Source organism: Physcomitrium patens, chromosome 18 (assembly GCF_059467195.1).
Source record: "Physcomitrium patens ecotype Gransden chromosome 18, ASM5946719v1, whole genome shotgun sequence".
In the NCBI taxonomy this organism is placed as follows: domain Eukaryota; kingdom Viridiplantae; phylum Streptophyta; class Bryopsida; order Funariales; family Funariaceae; genus Physcomitrium; species Physcomitrium patens.
In genome coordinates, this window is record NC_143427.1 from 10,364,132 (window position 1) to 10,386,120 (window position 21,989).

Sequence of the window (21,989 nt, forward strand, 5' to 3'; positions counted from 1 at the left end):
TATTTTATAGTAAATCTTTTTTTAGGACCAAAAAATTATAAAGTCTTTGCCTTGTTAGATTTACAAGCCTTAATTTTTTTTATAAATAAAGACTTTGTTAAAAAATAAAAAATATCTTCAATTAAGAAAACTAAGCTTGTGCATATAGAAGTCAAAGTTGGTCGTTTCTTGTCTTTTAGAGATGTTATCGACAAAATTATTTCTTTAGATATAACAACTAATAGTCATAATAGATTAGTATTATTTAATACTATTAAATCTCTTTTAAATCTAATTATTTTAGATTTATTGTGGCTAAAAGAATATAATCCTCAAATAGATTAAATTTTTTAAAACTTTAATTTTTCCATTGCCTTATTAAGACCTCTATAGAAAATCAAAAGTCTAATATAATCAAATCTTTATTAATAGGCATTGGAGCTCTCATACATACTATAAAAAAAAATCACCTTTTATTATTTATGTTATATATTTTTTTAATATTAAATAATATTAAAGTAGAATTTTAAGCCAATATCAAGATTATCAAGATATATTTGATAAGAAAATGCAAATTATCTTTCAAAGTATTATTTCTATAATTGTTCAATTGATCTTCAAGAAAAGCTCAACTTTTATTTGGACCAATCTATAGCTTATTATAAAAGGAGTTGGTTGTATTCAACGAATACATTGAAAAGAATTTAGCTAAGAACTTCATATGTCATTCAAAATTTCTAAGAAGTACTCTTATCTTATTTGTGAAGGAAAAAAATGGATCACTACAAATATATATAGACTATCAAAGATTCAATAAGATCACTAACAAGAATAGATATCTTTTACCTTCAATTTCAAGATTTTTTAATTCACTCAATCAAATTAAAATCTATAAAATTTTGATCTATAAAGAGCATATAATTTGGTTCGCATTAAATAAGAAGATGAATAAAAGATTATATTTAAAATCAAGTATGGATATTTTGAATATAATGTCATGTCTTTTGGACTTACAAATGTACTAACTGCTTTTCAAAATATAATAAATGATGTATTTTGAGAATTTTTACATGATTTTGTCATCTATTATCTTAAAAAAAAACTTATTTATTTTAATACCACTAAAGAGCATAAATTTTATGTTTTTCATATATTACAAAATCTTAAAGATATAAGACTATATGCTAAGATAAAAAAAAAATGTATATTGTATACTACTAAAGTTTATTTCTTAAAATACCTCATTTCTAATTATGGCTCAATAATGGATTCTGAAAAGATTCAAACTATCATAGATTAGAAGGTTCTAAAATAGTAAAAAATATCTAATATTTTTTGGAATTTGTTAATTATTATCAAATCTTTATTAAGAACTTTTTTTAAATTACAGCTCCACTTACACATTTGACCCGTAAAGACAAACTTAAGTAGAATAAAGAAACTAAAGAGGTATTTAAAGCTTTGAAGATAACTTTTATTTCTACACCAATCTTGTATTGCATCAACTTCTCCAAGGTGTTTTTTATAGAAATAAATGTATCAAACTTTTTCTTAAATGTGATGTTGTCACAAATAGAAGAAAATGAAAAATTCCATGCAATAGCTCCTCATTCTAATAAATTTTTAATAGTAATGATCAACTATAAGATCTACAACAAAAAGCTTCATACAATTATGGATTCATTTCAAGAATGGTGTCATTATCTAAAAAGTGCTTCCAATTCAATATATATATATATATATATATATATATATATATATATCTTAAAAGAATCTCAAGTATTTCATGTCAGCATGTATTTTGAATTATTACCAAATCTGTTAGAGCATGTTTTATTAAGATTTGATTTCAAGATCATATATTGGCTATGAAACCAACAAAGTTTATTAGACGCTCTTTGTACATGTTCTTATCTTGCACCAAAAGAAAGAGATGTAGCTTTTAATTATTAAAGAATAATATTCTTAAAGCTATAGCAATTTTATCTTTGAGCAACGAAATCAAAATTGATTGTTGATTCAACATTTCTTAAATAAGTTCAATTGAATATATTCTTTGACTTTCTTGTTCAAGATATTAAGAATAATTCATTTAAATTTTATAATAATTCTAAATTTAAGTTTAAAAATAATCTATCAAATTTCAAGAGGTGTTTATATATCTTAGAAGATGAAGCATAATTGAGTATTCTTCAAGCTCATCACAACTTCTCAATTATACAATATTTTAAATACAACAAGATATTTAAATTAATCTCAATAGATTTTTAATGGCCTCAAATACAAAAAGAAATCAAAGACTTTGTTAAATCATGTGACATTTTCTTAAAATTAAAAACTTCTTCTCATCAACTTTATGGACTTCTCATCAACTTTATGGAATTTTTAGAAACAATCTCAATTCTATTTGGGAAATGAGATATGATTACTTTGTTATATTATCAAGAGTAGTCACTTTTGTGAAAAATTAAATTATCATGACTTTAATCATTTTTTATTTATAAAAAATTAATCAAATTATATATCAATTACATCTACTAACATCTATAAAGATCTATCATGTATTCTATGTATCTCTCTTTGAATCTTGTAAGATAAAAAATATTCCAAAAAAAATAAAAATACCACTTCTTTAATTAAAAATAGATAAAAATTAAGAATTTGAAGTAAAAGAAGTCTTATACTTAAAACAATGCCAATTTAGATTAGAATATTTTGTTTATTTATACAGATATGATATTAATGAATATATATAGAAGCCAATTAAGAATTTTGTAAATATAGTAGAAAAGGTCAAAGCTTTTCATCAACAACATCCATTAAAACCAAGATAAAGAGTCAAGCAATTACTTGCTATGAAAGAAAGGCTATTCAATTCCATCCCATCTTCTATCTTTAATTGTAATTTCTTTGTATTTGTAGTGCTAAAAAAATGGAGAATTAACAACTAGCAAATTTAATTCAAAAGCTATTATTTATTGAGTTAGCAAATAAGCTATTGTTATTGTTATAGCCCTCAAAATGACATAATAGAGATGAAGGCTTTGAAGAACAACATGTTTTTCCTCAAATAGATCACAAGATACAACGGATTTGGTATTACAATATTAGAAGAGACTCTTGATGTTTGATAATATTATTAGAAATAAGAACAATTCCTAATGGTATTACAAATGTTTTATTTAAATTTACTTATAAAAGCCTTAAAAATAATCAAATATTGTGATAGTATTTATGTTCTAGTATGAGACACTATCAATGGCTAAGAGAACCTATCAACTAACTTTAAAAGAAGCAAAGATCAACATATGTAGCAGATACAATTTGATTCATCTTCGACTTCTTTAACATGTGATTACTTTTCTTTGTGGAACTTGCCCTTAGAAAAGATGATATCATTATACACATCTATATTTATTTTAATAATTACTTAGATAATAAGAATAAGTAAAAATAGATAAAAATATATAAATTTGATAATATCTTATAGAAAAGCTTCTTATAAGTTTCATAGATATAACTTTTTCTTTATATGTGTCTATAGGTAATTGATAGGTTAAAAACTTGGCTAATAAATTGGCCAGCTATTACATATGTTGGTGACTTGTAATAAAGTTGGACATGTGGCATATATATAAGAAGCTTGTTTTGCAAGTTAGATACATGTTTTGCAAATTAGACACGCGTTAGAGGTTCTATACAATGTTGCCATGTAGCTTCTAATTAGATAATGTATATAGAGGCAAAAGTGAAGTCATTATCACTTTTGCCAATTTATTTTTTGCTTCTAGTCTAGTTTCAAGGGTCTCTAATTTTTTGGCTTTTAACAATAGCCATTCCAATTTCTTCTTAAATATACATTTTTTTTTCTTTTATCATCTTTTTTCAAGAAATTTTTCACTTGTTTATTTATATTCATCAAGTTCTTGTCTTTGACACTTTTAAAGGAAAAAAAGATCAAAACATTCGACAAATATAACTCATTGCAACTTGGACTTCCTCAACATGTGATTATTATTCTTTATGGAATTTGTTTCTAGAAGGTGGAATAATGTCATAGACATAAATAATATTGGTAAATACCTAAATAGAAAGAGTTAGGTAGAAATAAATAAAAGTATATAAATGATATAATATCTTGAGAAGCTTTTGAAAAGCTTTAAAGATGTAAATTAAATTACATATGAATATATAAGAAATTGGTAGGATAAAAAAGTTAGCTACATACCATACATATTAGCAACTTATGGTACTAGTTATGTGGCTTACATGTAAGAAACTTCTCTTACAAGTTAGACTATCAAAGACAAGAACTTCAAGAATACAAATAAACAAGTGAGATGTATATCAAAGAAAGATGACAAATATATATATATATATAAGAAGAAATTAGAATAGTTATTGCCAAAAGATAAGAAAACTAGAGTTTTTTAAAACTAGACTAGAAGCAAAAAAGAAGTTGACAAGAATGAGAAAGGCCTCACTTTTGCCTTTATATATACACAATTTAATGAAGAGCTACATAGCCATGTTATGTAGGTCCTCCAACACATGTCCAACTTACAAGACAAGTTTTCTATATGTACACCACATATCCAACTTGTATCACAAATCATTAATATATGTGGCCAACTTGTTGGCAAAATTTTCAACCTATTAATTACCTATAAATACATATAAAGGCAAAGCAACATCTATAAAGCTTTTAAGAAGGTTTTCTATAAGAAATTATCAAATTTATCTATTTTTACATATTTCTACCTATTTATGTTATTTGACTTATTATTGGGATAAAAATAGATGTCTATGATATAGACATGTATCATACAAATTAAAAAACACATATCAAAAATCCTATAAAACATCAATATGTAGTTCCTATATATAATATATATATAGAGGTAAGAGTGAGACCATCTTCATTCTTGCCAAGTCTTTTCTTGCTTCTAGTCTAGTTTCAAGAGCTTATAGCTCTCTTGTCTTTAGCAATAACCATTCCAATTTGTTTATATACATATATATATATATATATATATATATATATACTTTCTTATTCCTTTTATGTCATCTTTATTAGGACACATCTCACATCTTTATTTTCATTCTTCAAGTTCTTACCCTTGACAAAATATAATTCTAACAATGTTAATTACATCAATTTCATATATAAAAAATTCTATTTATAATAAATCTATTAATTTTAACCTTTGAGTGTTTACAAGTCTATCTTCCTTGATTCTTTGTAATCCTATCAATCTTTTTATAATCTTGCAAAAAAAAAACAAAAACAAAAACAAAAAAAAAATCCAATTAACATCAATCTTTAATTTTTTCCAAATGTATACTTTTTTTTCATACTAATCATTTTTTGTTGTCTAGTTTAGTTTTTCTTTTTCTTTTTTTATCTTTCGTGAAACTTTACTTGCAAAATTCAACCAGCGGCATTCACATCCGGGGCTCACCGCTCTTACCTACATCTCTAAAAATTCCAGAGCCATTCCTCAGTCCTCGCCTACCACCTGCTCAGTCTTCTGATCCACCCGTCTAACTCCAATCTTGCGCCAACACAGAGACAACAAAAACAAACGAAAAAACAAAACCTAAAACAGAATTTCACAGCGGCGCCGCCGCTCTCCTCTTCTTCTTGCTAGATGTGCTACCTCTCCCCTACTCATCAAAAAGTCGGTTGTTGAATAAATTCTCTGACGCTGCTGCAGCTGTGGATGCTGAAACACCCCAACTGTATCCGCTCCTGATCTCGTCCCCCGCTCTCAGCGATCATGAATACCCCTCTCCCACAGACCTCGTTGTCGTGCATAGTGTGTTCTCTGAAGCACCCGCATCACATCGCCCTTCTTTTCTTCACACTAGTGCCCCCAACCTCTCCTATTATCTTCTCTGACAACCGTGGGACACTTGGTGAGGAGTTGGTCGTGACCGTCCAAACTTTGCAACCTGCATCTGCCAGATGGTGCGACGCTAGGGTCTTCCGACATCATGCTTCTCTTGATGTTATGAAGACGCTGTTGGCGTGCATCTTGGTGGCCACCTGGACGCATAGTCATTCTGAATCTCTGCCAACCGTCCGCATCCGACTAGATGCCTAATGGTTTCACTGGCAACGGCCCGCGGTAAAGCCTCGAGGTTCTCAATACTTGATAAGGGGGAGAACGGACCCAAGCGAAAGAAGGAAACCAGAAAACAAACAAAAAAATAGAGAAAAAGTCTCTTTTTCAAGGCCACGACCTTTTGGCTTTATTTAAGTAAATTTCTATGCAGGTTCAAGTTAGTCCAACCTGCTTAAAAATGTTCGTTGCAGTGGCATTACCGGATGGAGAATCTATGTGTTGGCTTCTGACCTCCATTGTGCCTGTCAGGGGTTGCATGGGAAACCACACATTTGTCGCATGGAGTATCATCCTATCTGCAAACTCTCGGCAATTCGCGGCGGGATTGGCCAAGCAAGTTTGAAACTGATCCGTAGTAATGGATAATCCTTGTAGATGGATCCATTTCTTGAGTATTATTGTGGGTTTTTTGTCATTCTTTTCCTGTGAGTCGTCTTCATCCGATGACGCGGTATCAAGATTAAAAGCTTACTTGAGAATTGACACATCGCACCCAAATCCAAATTACGGACCAGTGACGGAGTTTCTCGTTTCACAAGCTACTGAGTTAGGTCTGCAAGTCCAGAAGCTGGAAATTGTGAAGGAGAAGCCCATAGTGTTGATAACTTGGGCAGGGTTGAACACATCACTTACTTCACTGTTGCTGAACTCTCATACAGACGTGGTTCCTGCTGAGGAGTTGAAATGGAAGTACGATCCACTCTTGGCGTTCGAGGTTAGTCATTTTGAACTTCTCATCACTGATGTTATCTGAGTTGTCTCTTACTTATCTGAATTTGCAAGAAATTATCAGTTTTACGCTTACATGCAATTGTTGCTTCTGTTTTAGGATGGGAAGGGCAACATCTATGGAAGGGGAGCCCAAGACATGAAGAGTGTTGGCGTACAGTACCTGGAAGCCATTCGTGTCTTAAAGTCTTCCGGTTACCAGCCCACGCGTTCTGTGCATCTTTCCTATGTCCCTGATGAAGAGATTGGGGGCGAAGAGGGGATGGCTAAACTTGTCTCATCCTCTGAGTTTCAGCAGCTCAATGTCGGCATCTGCTTAGACGAAGGACTGGCATGCGCAGAGGATTACTACCGAGTATTCTTCGGCGAGAGGTCGGTCTGGAAGCTTGTAATCAAAGCAGTTGGTGCACCAGGACATGGCTCCAAGTTGTACGATGGCTGCGCCATGGAGAATCTGCGCGAGAGTTTAACTAGAATTTACGAGTACCGCAAGAGCCAGTTTCTGATGTTGCAAGAAGGCTCGAAAGCAGAGGGGGAAGTTGTGGCTATCAACAATGTCTTCCTCCGAGCAGGCACCCCTATCCCCTCGGTTAGCCTCTTTTTCCATAGTTTGAAACCCCCAACCTTGCCAATTTTTCCTGCACTGCTTGTTTTCATGAATGCGCAGCTCAAGCTATTTCTGCATTCATTTTGACGCATCTCATCCTACTCCGAATCGATCATGAGATATTTGAAGCTCCAAATGCCGATTTAGGGTCTGCGTGACTCTGATAGTGGTTTGGATGTGCCCTGGGATTAGGGTTTTGTGATGAATCTGCAGCCATCCGAAGCTGAGGCAGGGTTCGATGTTCGAGTCCCTCCTCTCGTAGATATTGCGGACCTCGAGACTGAGATCCGAACCAAGTGGGCACCTACATCCCGCAATCTAACTTACACGGCAAGCTTAGATCTCAGACCTTGTTGCTATCTCCCTTTCCAGAATTTTCTCTACTTGTGATATTCCCCCAAGAAATGGTAATGTAGTTTATGGAATGGATTTTGTGTTTCAACGGGAATTATATCGATGCAGAAAGCATCAACAATTACCTCGAATTGCTTGCACAGAAATTGAAGAGTTTCTCTGCAAATGGATGTAAGTTGAATCCTGTTTGCTGCAGTTAACGCGGCTGCAACCACAGCCTTCGGATGGACTTCGATTGCCCACAAGTGCGGATGACATGTATCCATGGTGGGATTTGTTACAAGTCGCTGTGCAGAAAGTAGGCGGTAAGCTGGGAGCTCCAATGATCCGTCCTTCTGCCACCGATTCTCGCTATATTAGAAATGTAAACATTCCGGCGTTTGGTTTCTCGCCCATTTCCAACACGCCCTCTCTTCTCCATGACCACGATGAGGTTTGCATTCCATCCCCTTTTACGTGAAAGTTGCATTATTGGGCAAGTGGTGGTTGTGTCGCTTTGGAGAGGAATATAGTATAGTTACTGTTCGCCACGGGTTGTGCGAAGATATTCAAAAAGAATCTTGATCGAATTTTTTGATGATCAATTCTGTTGATTGTTGGATAAATCAGACTCATTTGATATGTATGATTTTTACGTTTGGCTCTCCCAAAAGTAATTGGAAGTACACCTTCTCGTACTTGACACTAAATGGCAATTTCAACTTAACACGGACTGGCGCCCTCATGATGAAACAGACAGTTTCTTCCTCTCTTGCACCTCAGCCTTTCCACGCATTCTGACATGCAGCATCTGTTTTGCGACCATTGAACATCACCTGATGTATCCACTTGTGATTGTGTGCAGTTTTTAAATGCGAAGGAGTATCTTAAGGGCATCAAGGTGTACAGCGAAATCATCAAGGCTTTTTCGAGTCATGTGGACATCACAGACTCTTGACGCTCAGTTGCTTTCACCGATTGGTCCGACCAATCTAGAATCTATATGTAGGTTTATCAGTTTTCATGTTCCTTATACAAATAACAATATAAGAATTATGAAAATAAATTACTGCTGCTTAAGATAATACCTACAGAATATTAGTCACATACCGGTACATTCTGATGTCAATGTGCACTAAAAAAAAGGCTAAGGCCTTCACCAGATAGAGTCACATCCTAAATTTCAATGAAAGAATGCAAATGAACTGATATGCTCCATAAAATATTAGGATTGTACACATGGACATTGTCGTAATGGCCAAAGATTGTGTGATGAACAGTGCCAGGAAGATATTGCAACCTAACTTCTTTACCTGGGTGACGCCTCATGAGAGGTTCTAAATCTGCCTCGATTAAGGTTCTAAGCGAAGCATAAGTCTGGCTTCGGCGGCAGCAGCCGCTGCTCTTGCTGGCGTTAAACTACCCGAGCTGGCCGCAATAGCAGAAGGCTGTACCTGGGCCGAGTTACTTGCAACTCCAGTCTGAATTGAGAACAGAGAACTCAGATCTTTAAGAGTGAGATTGTACACATCGGACTTGCCAGTGGCACCTCCCGGTAAATTCATTGCTTTTTGTCTCCTCAACCCATATATGCTCTCTTCCACGGTGTCGTGAACCTGGAGAATTTTAGTGAATTCCAACAGTCGTCAGGGCTTGAAATGGGTTAAGAGAGTAGCTAGAACTTTACACATGACCCTGACACTGAGAGGAAAACTGAAAATGCACCATTAATCCCGCGTCGAAATTGAACTCAGAAACCCTTGCTGGAGCATCCTGAAGACCCATGAATTCGGTAATAAGTTGAGTTCTCGACATCGTGGGTTTTTCAAACACGAAATCAATTCTCTACCATGAATTGAAAACAGAAACATTATTAATGCAAATCACACTCACAATGAAACGATGGACAAATGTCGCACGTGTCTGGCCAATACGATGCACACGATTAATGGCTTGAGCCTCCATGGCAGGATTGAGAAGCGGTTCCAATAGCATGACATGCTGGGCTTCAACCAAGTTTAGGCCATTTGCCCCATGCCTGATTGGCATAAGAAGCACCTGCACAGGCCCTTGCACCTCATCCACATTTGCTCTTTTTCTTGAACTCCTTTTCTTGCCAACGGTTTCCTCAACACCTCTAAACCTATCAATTGCATCATTTATTTGCCTGAACAAAAAAAAACCGCTAGAGATCAGATGCAAGTAGAAATTTCCTAGTCAATAAATCCGATATCCAAGTCTAAAAAATAAGACATCTTTTTTCAGAACGAAAGCTGGGACAAACACAACCTCCAATGTTTTGATGTGAAAAATATTAAAATCAATGATAGAGTACATCTCTAAAGGTATTTAGCTTTGGTTCCAATGCAAAAGCCCTGTTTATAAACCTTTTAAATTCTAAACAGTGATACATTTTGATACTCGTGATAATTTCACTACGCTTTCCAAAAAAACGTTTTGACAAATTTTGGTATTTGAAAGGGAGCATAAATGTCACATACTATCAACTCCTACAGCATCCTGGCCAGACGATGGACTCAACTCACCTCTTCTTTAACATTATATAATAGAATAGGAGCTGCAAATGAACAGAAACTCACCCTCCACGCTTGACACGAGTAAAGGTGATGTGGTTGGTTTTCAGTGCGTGCTCCACAACGTCAAGCACACCTTGCCATTCTGAGAATAAAAGAACCTTCATATCTGGATCCTCTGACTTCAGCCTTAGTATCCGCCTAAGTACCGCCTCTAACTGCACAGTCATCCTTGCATGAGTTGGGTTGGGTGTCTTTACAATCAGAAGGCCGAAATGTTATTCTAAGATCCAGCATCCGAGGACATGATCATCAAGCCGCTTGCCTCAGCAAGATTTTTTCATTATTTTTCTCAACATAAATGTGCATTAAATCCTTAATTAGTCACCGCTATAAAGCATACAAAAATATTTCTTGAGCTGTACGTATACATTTGACGTCAAACAGCAACACGACGTTAAGTAAGAGGGGCAATTTCAAACCTTAGTTCCGTAAGATCCTTTCACTGACGAGGCAAAATCGACATCTTCTTTTTCTCCTCCCTGAAAGTGAGCTATTGTGGGATCTAACCCCTCCTTTTCATGTGTATTGACAACATAGGCTACTTCAGACACATTTGTGCGGCGTCTACATGAAGGGCAGTTTATCTTTTTCTGTGATTGTGGCAATGTGGACCGCTCGACCAAACTAAGCATACCTGTCATACCACGACCACAATCAACACACGTGCTTGCTCCGAGGCACCAATATATATGATGCATACATACTAAAATTTGTTGCCATAAAAAGAAAAGAAAAAAACAAATATACATACAAAAACAAAATGCCACTCAATCGACTTGTCCTCATTATTCTTAATAACACAGGTATGAACTTTCAAGAGACATTCGCATGGTCTGCTTGAAGTTTATGATGAATTCAAGGACATCATGAAAGAGATGACGGGACACTTACATTTGCAACATAGCACATGACCACAAGGAAGAACCATGAATCGAGATCCCAGAATTTCGTGACATATGGGGCATTCTTCCTCGTTCGATTCAACTGGTTTGCTAACTGAAATGCTTGATTCTGACGGAATCATTGTTTTCGCCGATTCGCCTCGCTCTACTTTCTGTCTTGCTGATTTCACACCCTGCAGCCAATATCTACTCTTCAGCACATAAAATACAGTATATATAATTTGCACAAGGATAAACGTTTCATTTGGACGGCCATGAGGACCAAAAATTAGTCAACTCAAACTGTGCTTCTATTCAAATCATCAGAAAGGACGAGAATCCTTCTCACTTAAACTTACGTTCAAATAACGCAGTTGACCCTTCACTCGATTCAGCTCCTCAAGAGCAGCAAACTTCTCTGCTGTAAGATGAACATTTTGTTGAGGTACTTGTTCAGGATGTAGTACAGAGATATTAGGAATCTTTTCTCCCGGATATCTCAGACGGAGGCGTGTTGTGGCCATGTTTAGCTCGTGTACTTCAAAGAATACTTCTCGCTGGGCTAAAGCTAACACTTTGGCTTGCGCAAATTCTTTCCGCATTGCCTACAGCACGATTAAATTCCAATGAACAACTGCCTGAAGAGCTTGTAAGAGAAAATGAATTGGTCATAAAGGAAAACACACTGATCCAGAAAGTTCACAGAACAATGCAGTATCAGCAAGGATTCAGAGCAAAGTCTGAAAGCTAAAGTGAAACCTACAAGAGACATATATGAAAAATGAAACAAAGAAAAAACAATAAAGTTAACTGATATAGAACATTGAGCATACCTCTAGCAACTGAAGATGCTTCCTAGCTGCTGGTAGCTTATCCCTTCCCACTTGACCTCTCAACGTTGTCAAGATTCGTTCTGTTCCTGATGGCGCTCTTGTCACCTGGTCATCGTTCAGCATAATTAAGCAAAAACAAGCATTAAAGTTTCAGGTACATCCTTAAAGTTTACTTTAGTCTGAGACTTTCCAGAAAAAGAGACTTGTATTCCTTCACTTATTAGTTGAGAGAAACATGTTAACTGGAACAAGGAACATGGATTTCAGTTAACTTAACTGATCGAACACTACAGCTTTGTATGGGGAAAAATATCAGATTGAATGTAGAAAGTAGAACACCGCTGACCTGAGCTGACGTCACGCCTCTATTCCGTGCCCTACGTTCTAAAACTTCCACAGGAGCATCTTTATGGCTTGATTCTCGGCGCTTGAGAGCAAGACTAGCATGCTGTGCAATTAGAGCATCCTCTGCAGACACAGCCACCTCCCCCGTTCCTGTAACCTTTAAAAAAAACAATCTGTTCTCGTATGCCTGCATTTAATACATCCAACAACCACCAAACTAAATATGATAGCCCTCATACAACCACCAGGGTAAGACTCTTGCCACAATTCATGAAGGAAATATTAGTATAATAGCGAGCGTATGTTGGTATTGGCAGAAGTGAATTCAAGACGAAAACACCCACAAGACCGTGACATTCAAAGCTGCAGCGCATCAGCATAACGTTACTACTGAAGTTAAAAGCCTCAGTCAGTCAGACATATCAAAGGATTCCAGGGTCCCAGTACAGCTAAATCGGACAGAAAAACCCGGGATGCGGGTAAAATTGCTCCACCATATCACCTGGAATAGCTCCTCTGCTTCACAGTGAGCACATGCAGGACCCTTCATATCGGGTTGACAACGGGAGCAATTTCCGGCACGTTCAACATCAAATATATCAGGGTTCTCCATCTTAGCACCCAAATCCGTTAACCGTTGTAGTAACTCTTCGCGACCATCTTCCATGGCTTCAAGTTCTCTGAGTAGAACCATTTTCAACCCAGAAACATCTTGAAACCTGGCAACCATCCATTATTAACATGAAAGAAGAGGTAAAAATCAGCACACATGGATTACCAAACTGTAGGCCGTTCCATTACTTGTATGAAGTAATTACGCATTGTAGCAATACGTAGGAGCCATATCTTTAGAATTAAATAAATAAATAAACAGTGAAAATTCAAACCTTCGACGGTCAAAACCCAAGTACCGTTATAGGAAACTTAGCATCAATACTGAGTACATGAAAGTTGTAGTAAGATCTCTCGATTCAACCGTAACCTCTCATTCACCTTAATTTCATTAAAAATGACTAACTAGTACATACCAATCAAATGCGATATCAAATTCTAACCCTCACCTCAAGGCGATACTGGATATGTTGTGATGTTTAACACGTCCCATGTTTCCAGCTTCACCCAAGTGATCGTTTTCAAGTAAGTGATCTCGAACTTTTCTAATAAAATCCTTGCCATTATCAGGTTGCTGTTCCAAGCTACTTAGTACCTCCATCCACCAAGCGCTCCTACCATCACTTAGATCTGCTTTTGCCTCCTGTACCTGTTAGGTTTGGTATATCAAGAAAAAGAGTTTACGAACTTTCTGAGGTCTGAACGTTCAAGTCTTAATCAACTTCATCTAGCCCAGAGAACGATACAGCGTGGGGTAAAAAGATTCAACGTGTCCCTTTAAGAGTGTTCTACAAATCATGCTCCAATTACAGATGCAATACGAAGTATATCCTCATGTAAAAATATCATAAAAACATATGAGTATAAATGGACCGAAGGTGAATCATGGAGAGCTAATATTTCTACAATCAATCTGATGAAAGGATGTGATCGAAACCAGGAAATTATTTCCTTCATTGATTTGGATACTTCCCCTCACTAGCTTAGTCTGAAGCTCTGAAATCCAAGTAATGATGTGGGAAGATAGTCTCATGTATTCACTGAAATTGCATCAAACAGGAAAACCTAATGATCGACTTTACAAAAAACATTTCTCACCGTGAAGAGAATCATACCTGCTTGGTTGCACTTTGAAAGTCTGCTTGCACTGCCGCCAGTTTTGCATAAAATGGAGCGAGGTATTTCGTTTTGATATCCTCGCATTGTTTCAAAAGAAGGTCATCACGTAATGTCCTGGGAACATCAGATCTGATTTTGTTTTCACCAGCTTGTGACCTGCCAGAATTGCTGATTGCAGCATCACTTTCTTTGTGATCAGCTCCTCCTGTTTGAGACTTGACTTCAAGAACCTAAAAAACAACAGTAAAGCCAATTCAGAAAAAACTGAGGCAGTATTAATTGAGAATATCATGTGGAACAGTCACGTCATCTTGCTGCATTATGGAACCTCATTTTACCAATCATCACCAAAACCTCTAAAATCTAAAGCTCAAAGCCAACCCAGAAAGATTTACTTAATTTTGTCATAAACCTAGAGGAGATCACTTGATTGTCATTATTTACATACCTCGGCCAAATTGTAGAGTGTATGCAATTTTTGAAGCGGATCAACACGGATATCTTGTGCATTTTCTTCAGTATATGAAAGGACCTCTCGATAAATAGAGACTGCAAGTGGAATGTTGTTGTCAATAATGGCCAGTCCGGCGAGGCCATTCAGTGCTCCAAACAAAGAGCGCTGAGCATCCTCTGCCTCCAATTTGGCTTTGTCCACCAGAACCTGCGGAATTTATTTCAGTAGAACCATATTAATTGATACATAAAATCACCGACAAGCCCAATCAACATGAACGATGGAAAACTTTTAGGGACGACTTTGCAGGTAACTGCTTTATCTAGTGTGTCCCTTAAGTTATTCATGTCACCATTCCAGAACTACTTGTGTCGAAATATTAAAATGCGGAATATTCCAATTGCCTGATCATAGACAAGTGTTTCCATGATGCTTATCGTAGTTAACTACCAGCTCTGGCACTACAAAAGAAGAAATTCAGATAACGTGATAAATGAATATCCTTCAAATCTTATGGTTGTTCCGAAAAATACAGCGCTATGTACCAGACGTCTAAAAAGAGCCATCAATAAGACAGAAAGAGTAGAAGAAAGAATAGATGAGATAAACCTCCAGAATTTCATCCATCGTCATAGGTGACCTTTGTAGTGAGCGTATGCCAGCACTGCCCACTTGGGGGTGAACACAGGCTTGTCGAAGACAACGAAGTTGGTCCAAAAGTTTCTCTGCTTCTTTGTTTGAGAGAAGTCTATCCTCAAGCTCTTCTGAAGGAGCCTTCATTCCTAAATCTCCATCCTGAACATGCTGCGAATTCCTTGTACTACTTAAATCTGATGCTACATCCGAAGTGACAGAAGTTGGAATTTCGAGACTTGTATGGGTGCCAAATGATTTTCGTGCACGGGATCTTCTCCCATAAGACCGTGTTGATAAATGTTTTCTATAATTGGCAATGACTTCTCGAGCTCTCACAGCACAACGTTCATGCTGTTGCCGATAGAAATGAGCCTCAATAGGTGAGAACCTTAGCCAATCTAACCGCTCATCTTGCGGTGGTAATCCGAGTTCATCAGCTACTTGAGCTTTCGTAGAGCGCCACATCAACCCTCGGAAAAGATCATGCATAGCACGAACGGCGCCATATTTCCCTTCCTGTTGAATTCCAAACGAGATAAGTCTACAAAACCCAAACATAACCTACCCAAACTTATTTACTGAAACATCGTACATCTGTTGGAAATCTGGTAAACTGATGAAGGGATTTATCTATAAAGATTACCTCATGCTAAAAAAATTGACTCCATGATAAGAAATGGTTCACGAACAAATAGAATGTAATGGAGCTTAAAAATAAGACAATATTAGACACTACCCCCAAAGACCAAACTGGAAATGACCTTGTATAGATTTCGTCTATGAAAGACTGTCGAAAAACCAGTACTTGACTACACTTCAGAGTAATAGTTGGATCACCACTATGTCGCTCAAAAGGTCACCAGTTAGACAGTGCCAATACTCATAGAAAACAATATGAAACTAAGATGCTCACTAAGCTCATAGGAGATTGAAATAAGCGAATAGATCGGTATACACATTGCTTCAAGATGAGTCCTGTACCTCATAAGGTTCCTTCAGAACTACCGTCCACCAACGTTTATTATCAAAGGGCTCTGCACGCAGAAAACGCAGCAAACCATACAAATCATCCAAACCACGTTGAATGGGTGTTCCTGTGACACACCAACGATGGGTTGTTCGAAGTGTCATAGCCATCTCTGTCGCTCGTGCTAACACACTTTCAACCATTTGTGCTTCATCCAAGCACAATCTCCACCATTTTAATCTGGTTAGGGCTGTGGGAACGACTGGATACCTGTTAAATTACTAATCGCATTAGCAAGAATCAAAATGCACAATTATTATGTCATCAAATTATCCAGTACACTGACTGAACTTAGCACCATGTATAAGGACTAGCCAACTTTCAGAATACCTTTTAGGTTGACGAAAGGATCGCACAATTTTATGACTTGCAGTTGCTGCATGAGAAACATCAGCCCTGAGTGTGTCGTAAGTTGTGAGTACAAGATCTGCTGTAGCCAGATCATGGGCACCAACTGTTTTGATCTTTTCCACTTTAGAGCTTTCAAGCGAGCCTTTGCCTGACACCACAGTGGCACCTTTCTGCACTCCCTCATACACCAGAACTCTCAAGGTTCCAGGTCTCACGTGCCTTAACAAAAGAAACGAAACAAAGCGGCCCACTTCCAAACTGTTAACCAGAAACAAAGTGGCAGCAACCAACAGAACAAGAGAAGATGAAACTATGAAACAAAATTGATGCAAAACTTCGACGTGCACACAAAACCCCTCCAAAGTATCACCTATACCAACGAAATAAACATATTAACAACAAGGATGACGTCATAAATTAAGAAAGCATAAATTAGAAAGTGATAGTAAGGAATGAAAAAATACCTAGAAATTTCATCCTGCCACTGTCGCAGAATAGGTGTAGGACACACAACCAAAGTAGCTCCACATTCTTCCTCAATCTCCACACGACCAATCATTTCAGCACAAGTGCCGCATATAAAGGTCTCTTCATTACGCTTGGAAACAGAAGAGTCTACATTACTTCTTTGCCCCTCTGATCGGTGCACGTTCCTGCTTCTCTTTCCTTTCCTCTCCCTTGCAGCAATGTTGACAGGCATTCCATTAGCCTCCAGGACCCTCTTTCCTGTTTAAACATCCAACTACGAACATCAGCCACAAAAAAATGCAATACTAATATTTCATTCAATATAGATAAATTCCAGCTTTACAATGAACCGAAGATCTCTATCAAACATGTGATACTCCACAAAAACACCAATGAATCCCCCCCGAGCTCACAAGATGTACTACCAAACAGGTTCGTGATGGGCAACTCTGAATATAAATAACAGTTTTAGAGCAATCTGCTGTTAGATATAAGAAAAGCATATTGAAGGTAAACCCAACTATATACCCAGACGAACTTTCTCGTCCTTCTTCACTTGTTGCGCTTGAGCTGCAATTCGTCTCAAGTTTGCATCGATGTCAGTAGGACAAGCATAACCAACACATAGAGCATGTTGCCATGCATCACAATGATCACATTGCACCCATGAACCATCGTAATATTCATCATCTCGAGTAGCTCCACAACTGCAATCAATGCGTTCACATTTGTACTTCATCAGGGTCTCCCGTGCTCGATTTGCTGACTCCGTCACTTTCAACAATGTTTCCTTGCTAGCTCGATGAGCAAGGATACAAGCCAGTAGCTCTACCGTCTTCCCCAAACCCATCTCATCTGAAATAACACAAAGGTCACGCAACTTCTTGACTCTTAAACTGGCATGATTATGCCACAAAATCCTCAATCACAGACCAACATCGGGCAACAGGATAGAACCTCTACAGGGTGGATAATTCTTTCTTCAAGCCCAAATTAGAGGAACAAGATTCATAAAAGGATCGCTTATGGTGGTTCTCTCTTAATGGCTAACGTATTATTCTTAATGTAAATAGTTTGAGCAAACATAAGGGTTCCCAGTCCCCAAAATCGTTTCCAGCACAATCTTTCACAAGTTATAAAATGCAGACTTAAAAACTTATTAAAAGCAATGACTATGAAGTACAATCTTTAATACCACAAACGTGGTTTACAAGAACTGCATCACTAAGCAGGCTAGAATTAAAGTGTGGTACTGGGTAAAAGTGCATACCAGCAAGTATACCCCCACGAACATCTGTTTGAAAATCGTGAGGATCCATAGAGACATATCCGCTGCGAAAATAACCAAACCGTCGGTACTAAGATGACGTGTTACGCTGACGATCCTTTCATTTCAACACTTCATGTTTAAGCATTCAAACTAATGTAATGATTACAAGTGTATGTCAAGATATATGAGAAGAATAGGGAAGGGAAAGGGGCTGTTAATCATCACCCCACACCCCTAACATTGAAATGTATTTTAGTAATCTAATATGTTTGTTGAAAGCGTTCTCTTAGAATACACAACATTTTTTCTAGACACATATTCAAAACGACAAGAGTTGGCCTTTTGTATGACGCTGCAAACCATCAAAGTTTGAGCTTTCAAGTACCTGTAAGGATTATAGAAGAACTTTGATTGGCCAGTCAGTGAATCAACAGGAACCCACAAAGGATGCTCTACACCTCTTGTGGTTTTCATTCCGCTTGTTGAGGCATTACTCGACTCGTCAAGGTTGTCAATTGCTCCGGAACCCACTTCACGCTGCACCATCCAATATGCTGCACGCCGCTGATATGGTCGGAGCTCAGTAACGAGCTCTGGGAAATCCATGTCCAGCTCTGGTTGGGTCCTACATTGTACGCATCATCAGCTAAACATACACACAAGTAGAATATCTTGTACTCTCGAAATTCATTTCGAACTAATATTCATGAGGAAATTTGGGCAGGAAGGACACATCAATAACACCTAAATTAGAGACAGAAGACCTACACCCTTGAAATGTCCGTCGTTAGTTACCAATCCCATTCTTAGGTGATAGTCACAGCCAAGTCTCCACCACAATTCAGAGCATTGCACAATAAAAAAAATAAAAAACTAAATTAAATACCCGTATCCTCCGGACGAATTGTAAATTACTGAACGAAGACAAGTCTTTACCTGCTCGGCAGTACTGCTTCATAAAGTGCGGTAGGATCAAAACTAGAGTGCTGTTTCTCCCCACCGTTGAACATCGCTTCAACTTTCCGATCGTCCTTCTCACCAGCAATAGTCAACATGTCCGAAATGTGAGTTGGTGAACCATCTAACCCAAACACGCTTATTGATTCAGCACTCAGCTCGGGTCTTAGCCATTCAACCACACTTTGAATCGCTTTACCTAAAGGTTTCCGGTCGCTGTTCCCCAAGTACATAGCACATGAATCGAAAGCCTTTTTGCTGATGGAAATCCCGAACTTACATTTGGAATTTCCTTCATATGGTCTAGCCTCCATATACAACATCGCCTGTCTAATCAAGTACACAAGTCCAGAAACCGCAGAGTCTGGACCATCAATCTTGCCCGACAAGAGAAGTCGAGTGGAGTCATCCTCGGACCACGACTTGACCTCGATAATAACTTCTTCTGCTGACAGATCTTGATAACCAAAACTCTTGTGATTTTTAGCAGAAACCTTAAGCACAACCTGGAAAGGGGACCTACAAATTCCAACCTCCTGGATCTCCTCATCTTTCCCTTTTGCTTTGGTATCATAATTTACCACTAAAACTGGATCAAGCAGAGTAATTTCAGCAAATTCAGCCCCCCTCTCACTGAATTCTGGCAAAATTACTTCCACCTCTTCAATGATACATTTCCCATGGCCTGTTTGCAAGGGAAGAAAAGGCCACGTTACACATCACACCACGATGATTTCGACTAATCTTAAACTTACTTGATACATGAGAGAAGGAAAAAGAAACAAAACGTAACAAAAACAAAAATTATTCTTCAAGGAGGTCACCAATCAAACAATCAAAAAAATAAGCGACAACAAAAATCATGACCAAGAGTAACCTGAAGTATTCTTGAACCGCCCATTTGTGGGAGTTGTTTCCGGCACGGCCTGGTCCTTCCCGATTAAAACGTCAGGTAGTTCTTCTGCATCCTCAAGAACTGCAGCCAGCTCACCTCTCTCCTCATTCTGCACAAGTTGGTCGGTAACCTCTCCATTGGTTGGAACAGTGGATCCGCTAGGTCTAGAGGGCTTGGCTTGCTTCCGCCTCGCCATGCGAATACACCACTCTTAAAAGCCCTTTAAATCAAACGCACAACACACACACAGAGAAAATGTGACTGACATACAGCATCGGAATTAACGATTATAAGGATCTATTTCCCGATATGACACATACCAGCAGGAAGCACCAATAAAAAATCGAAAAGATTTATTAAACAAAAATTACTTAATTAATTAATTAATAGAATCTTAATCTAGAGCAATTTGCATGCGCAAAATCTACAAGTACTAACGCTTCAAACAGTCGAATGTGGCCCTTCGCGGAATTAAACTTTCAAAGAACGATACAAACCAAATGAAGAACCCGGAATTGAAAGCTGGAGACATCTACAAACACATTGGCATCAAAACTCCGACTCTTAAACCCTAATCAGCAATTCATTCAACGAGAAGAGAGCCAAAACTCGTCCCCAGGAGAAAAACCGTCGCTGTAGCTTTACAATGAACACCAACTCTCGGGCCACAAAACATGCAACATTATGGAGCCAAAAAAATAATTTGCTGCAATTATCCTACCGAAGACATGATCTAAATCGTCTCAATTTGGAACCGCTAACTAACCAGCAAATTGTCGACACATCACCGCAAATTAAATAGCGCCGACATTCAACGATCGTCAACACACCATCATAAATTTACTCAGAATACAAAAAATCGACACAATTTAAGTGCACGTAAGAATTCAGAGAATACCTGCTGAAGCTGACTGCCCGCTTTGAACGAGATCAACACATTGATTACACCGAAACAAGACGGCAAACCACACACCACTAGTATCGAATTCCACTGCAGGAAAATTCGAGATTGAGAAACGCACGCTGCAGGGGCAAATCGACGTGGTGTAGCGGATAAAAAAACAAGACGAATTCAGCGGAACATAGAATTTGTGAGACAGGAAATCGGAGTCTGAGACAGCAAATTCACGGCCGCGAGAAATCGAGAGCACGAAACCCCGCCAATTACAGAGCCCGAGAGAAACCCTGCGCAACTGGGATTATGGATGAATGAATGAACGGACGAATAGACCTCTCTGTCCATAAATGAATGTATGAATGAAATAAATTTATGGATGGATGCTTACATGAAATGAGTGGATGACATTCATCTTCTCTGTATGGAGTGGCGCCAATTGAGGGGTTATTGGGTTTCTTTGTGAAATCTTTTATCTCTTTCTTTACATTTGTATGTTTAGATGTGTGTTTCTTTTGGAATTATGTATGTATGTATGTATGTATGTATGATCAACACATTTTATTATAATCAATTACAAAAACCTAATAGTGTAGATAATTATGATTTGGGAACAATCTCCAAAAAATAAATTTAAAATAAATTAATTGAAAATCTATAAAATATAAAAGTAGAACTTATTTAAAGTGATTACATTTTAATTATTTGGTTAGATTTGTTAAAGAGGTTGGTACCAAATATTGTGTGTTTGACTGAACCACCTTTTAAAGACTTGGTTGGATTTGATTTGACCTAAGTTTGTTAAGTATATCAATCCCATGCTTGTTATACAAAGATAAAAATCTAAGTTTTTTGAAAGTTTTTTTTTATAAG

General features: G+C 37.3%; 2 protein-coding genes across 4 annotated transcripts; one reads left to right on the forward strand and one right to left on the reverse strand.

Moving 5' to 3' along the window:
• The first annotated feature begins 6,334 nt into the window (after positions 1–6,334).
• LOC112295617 (uncharacterized) lies at positions 6,335–9,363 on the forward strand. 2 transcript variants are annotated; one of them, XM_073540605.2, is made up of 6 exons: positions 6,335–6,822; positions 6,937–7,425; positions 7,636–7,778; positions 7,999–8,230; positions 8,642–8,781; positions 9,057–9,363. In XM_073540605.2, exons 1-5 carry the CDS (start codon positions 6,466–6,468, stop codon positions 8,732–8,734), a joined length of 1,314 nt encoding a protein of 437 aa, XP_073396706.1. In that variant the 5' UTR covers positions 6,335–6,465; the 3' UTR covers positions 8,735–8,781; positions 9,057–9,363. The 2 variants fall into 2 exon arrangements, with proteins under 2 accessions (XP_073396706.1, XP_073396705.1); XM_073540604.2 differs by lacking the exon at positions 9,057–9,363 and having other exon boundaries at positions 8,642–8,861.
• On the reverse strand, positions 8,958–21,359 carry LOC112295616 (uncharacterized). 2 transcript variants are annotated; one of them, XM_024547430.3, is made up of 22 exons: positions 21,120–21,359; positions 20,204–20,441; positions 19,306–20,011; positions 18,755–18,994; positions 18,370–18,431; positions 17,628–17,954; positions 17,096–17,357; positions 16,611–16,850; positions 16,235–16,490; positions 15,227–15,769; positions 14,612–14,824; positions 14,160–14,393; positions 13,494–13,693; positions 12,935–13,151; positions 12,434–12,619; positions 12,088–12,192; positions 11,614–11,859; positions 11,265–11,448; positions 10,793–11,007; positions 10,377–10,528; positions 9,670–9,943; positions 8,958–9,392 (listed from the first exon to the last, which is right to left on the reverse strand). In XM_024547430.3, the coding sequence occupies exons 2-22, from the start codon at positions 20,415–20,417 to the stop codon at positions 9,129–9,131; spliced, it is 5,340 nt and encodes a 1,779-aa protein (XP_024403198.1). In that variant the 5' UTR covers positions 20,418–20,441; positions 21,120–21,359; the 3' UTR covers positions 8,958–9,128. The 2 variants fall into 2 exon arrangements, with proteins under 2 accessions (XP_024403198.1, XP_090100659.1); XM_090244533.1 differs by having other exon boundaries at positions 18,755–18,983; positions 21,120–21,297.
• Positions 21,360–21,989: the final 630 nt, after the last annotated feature.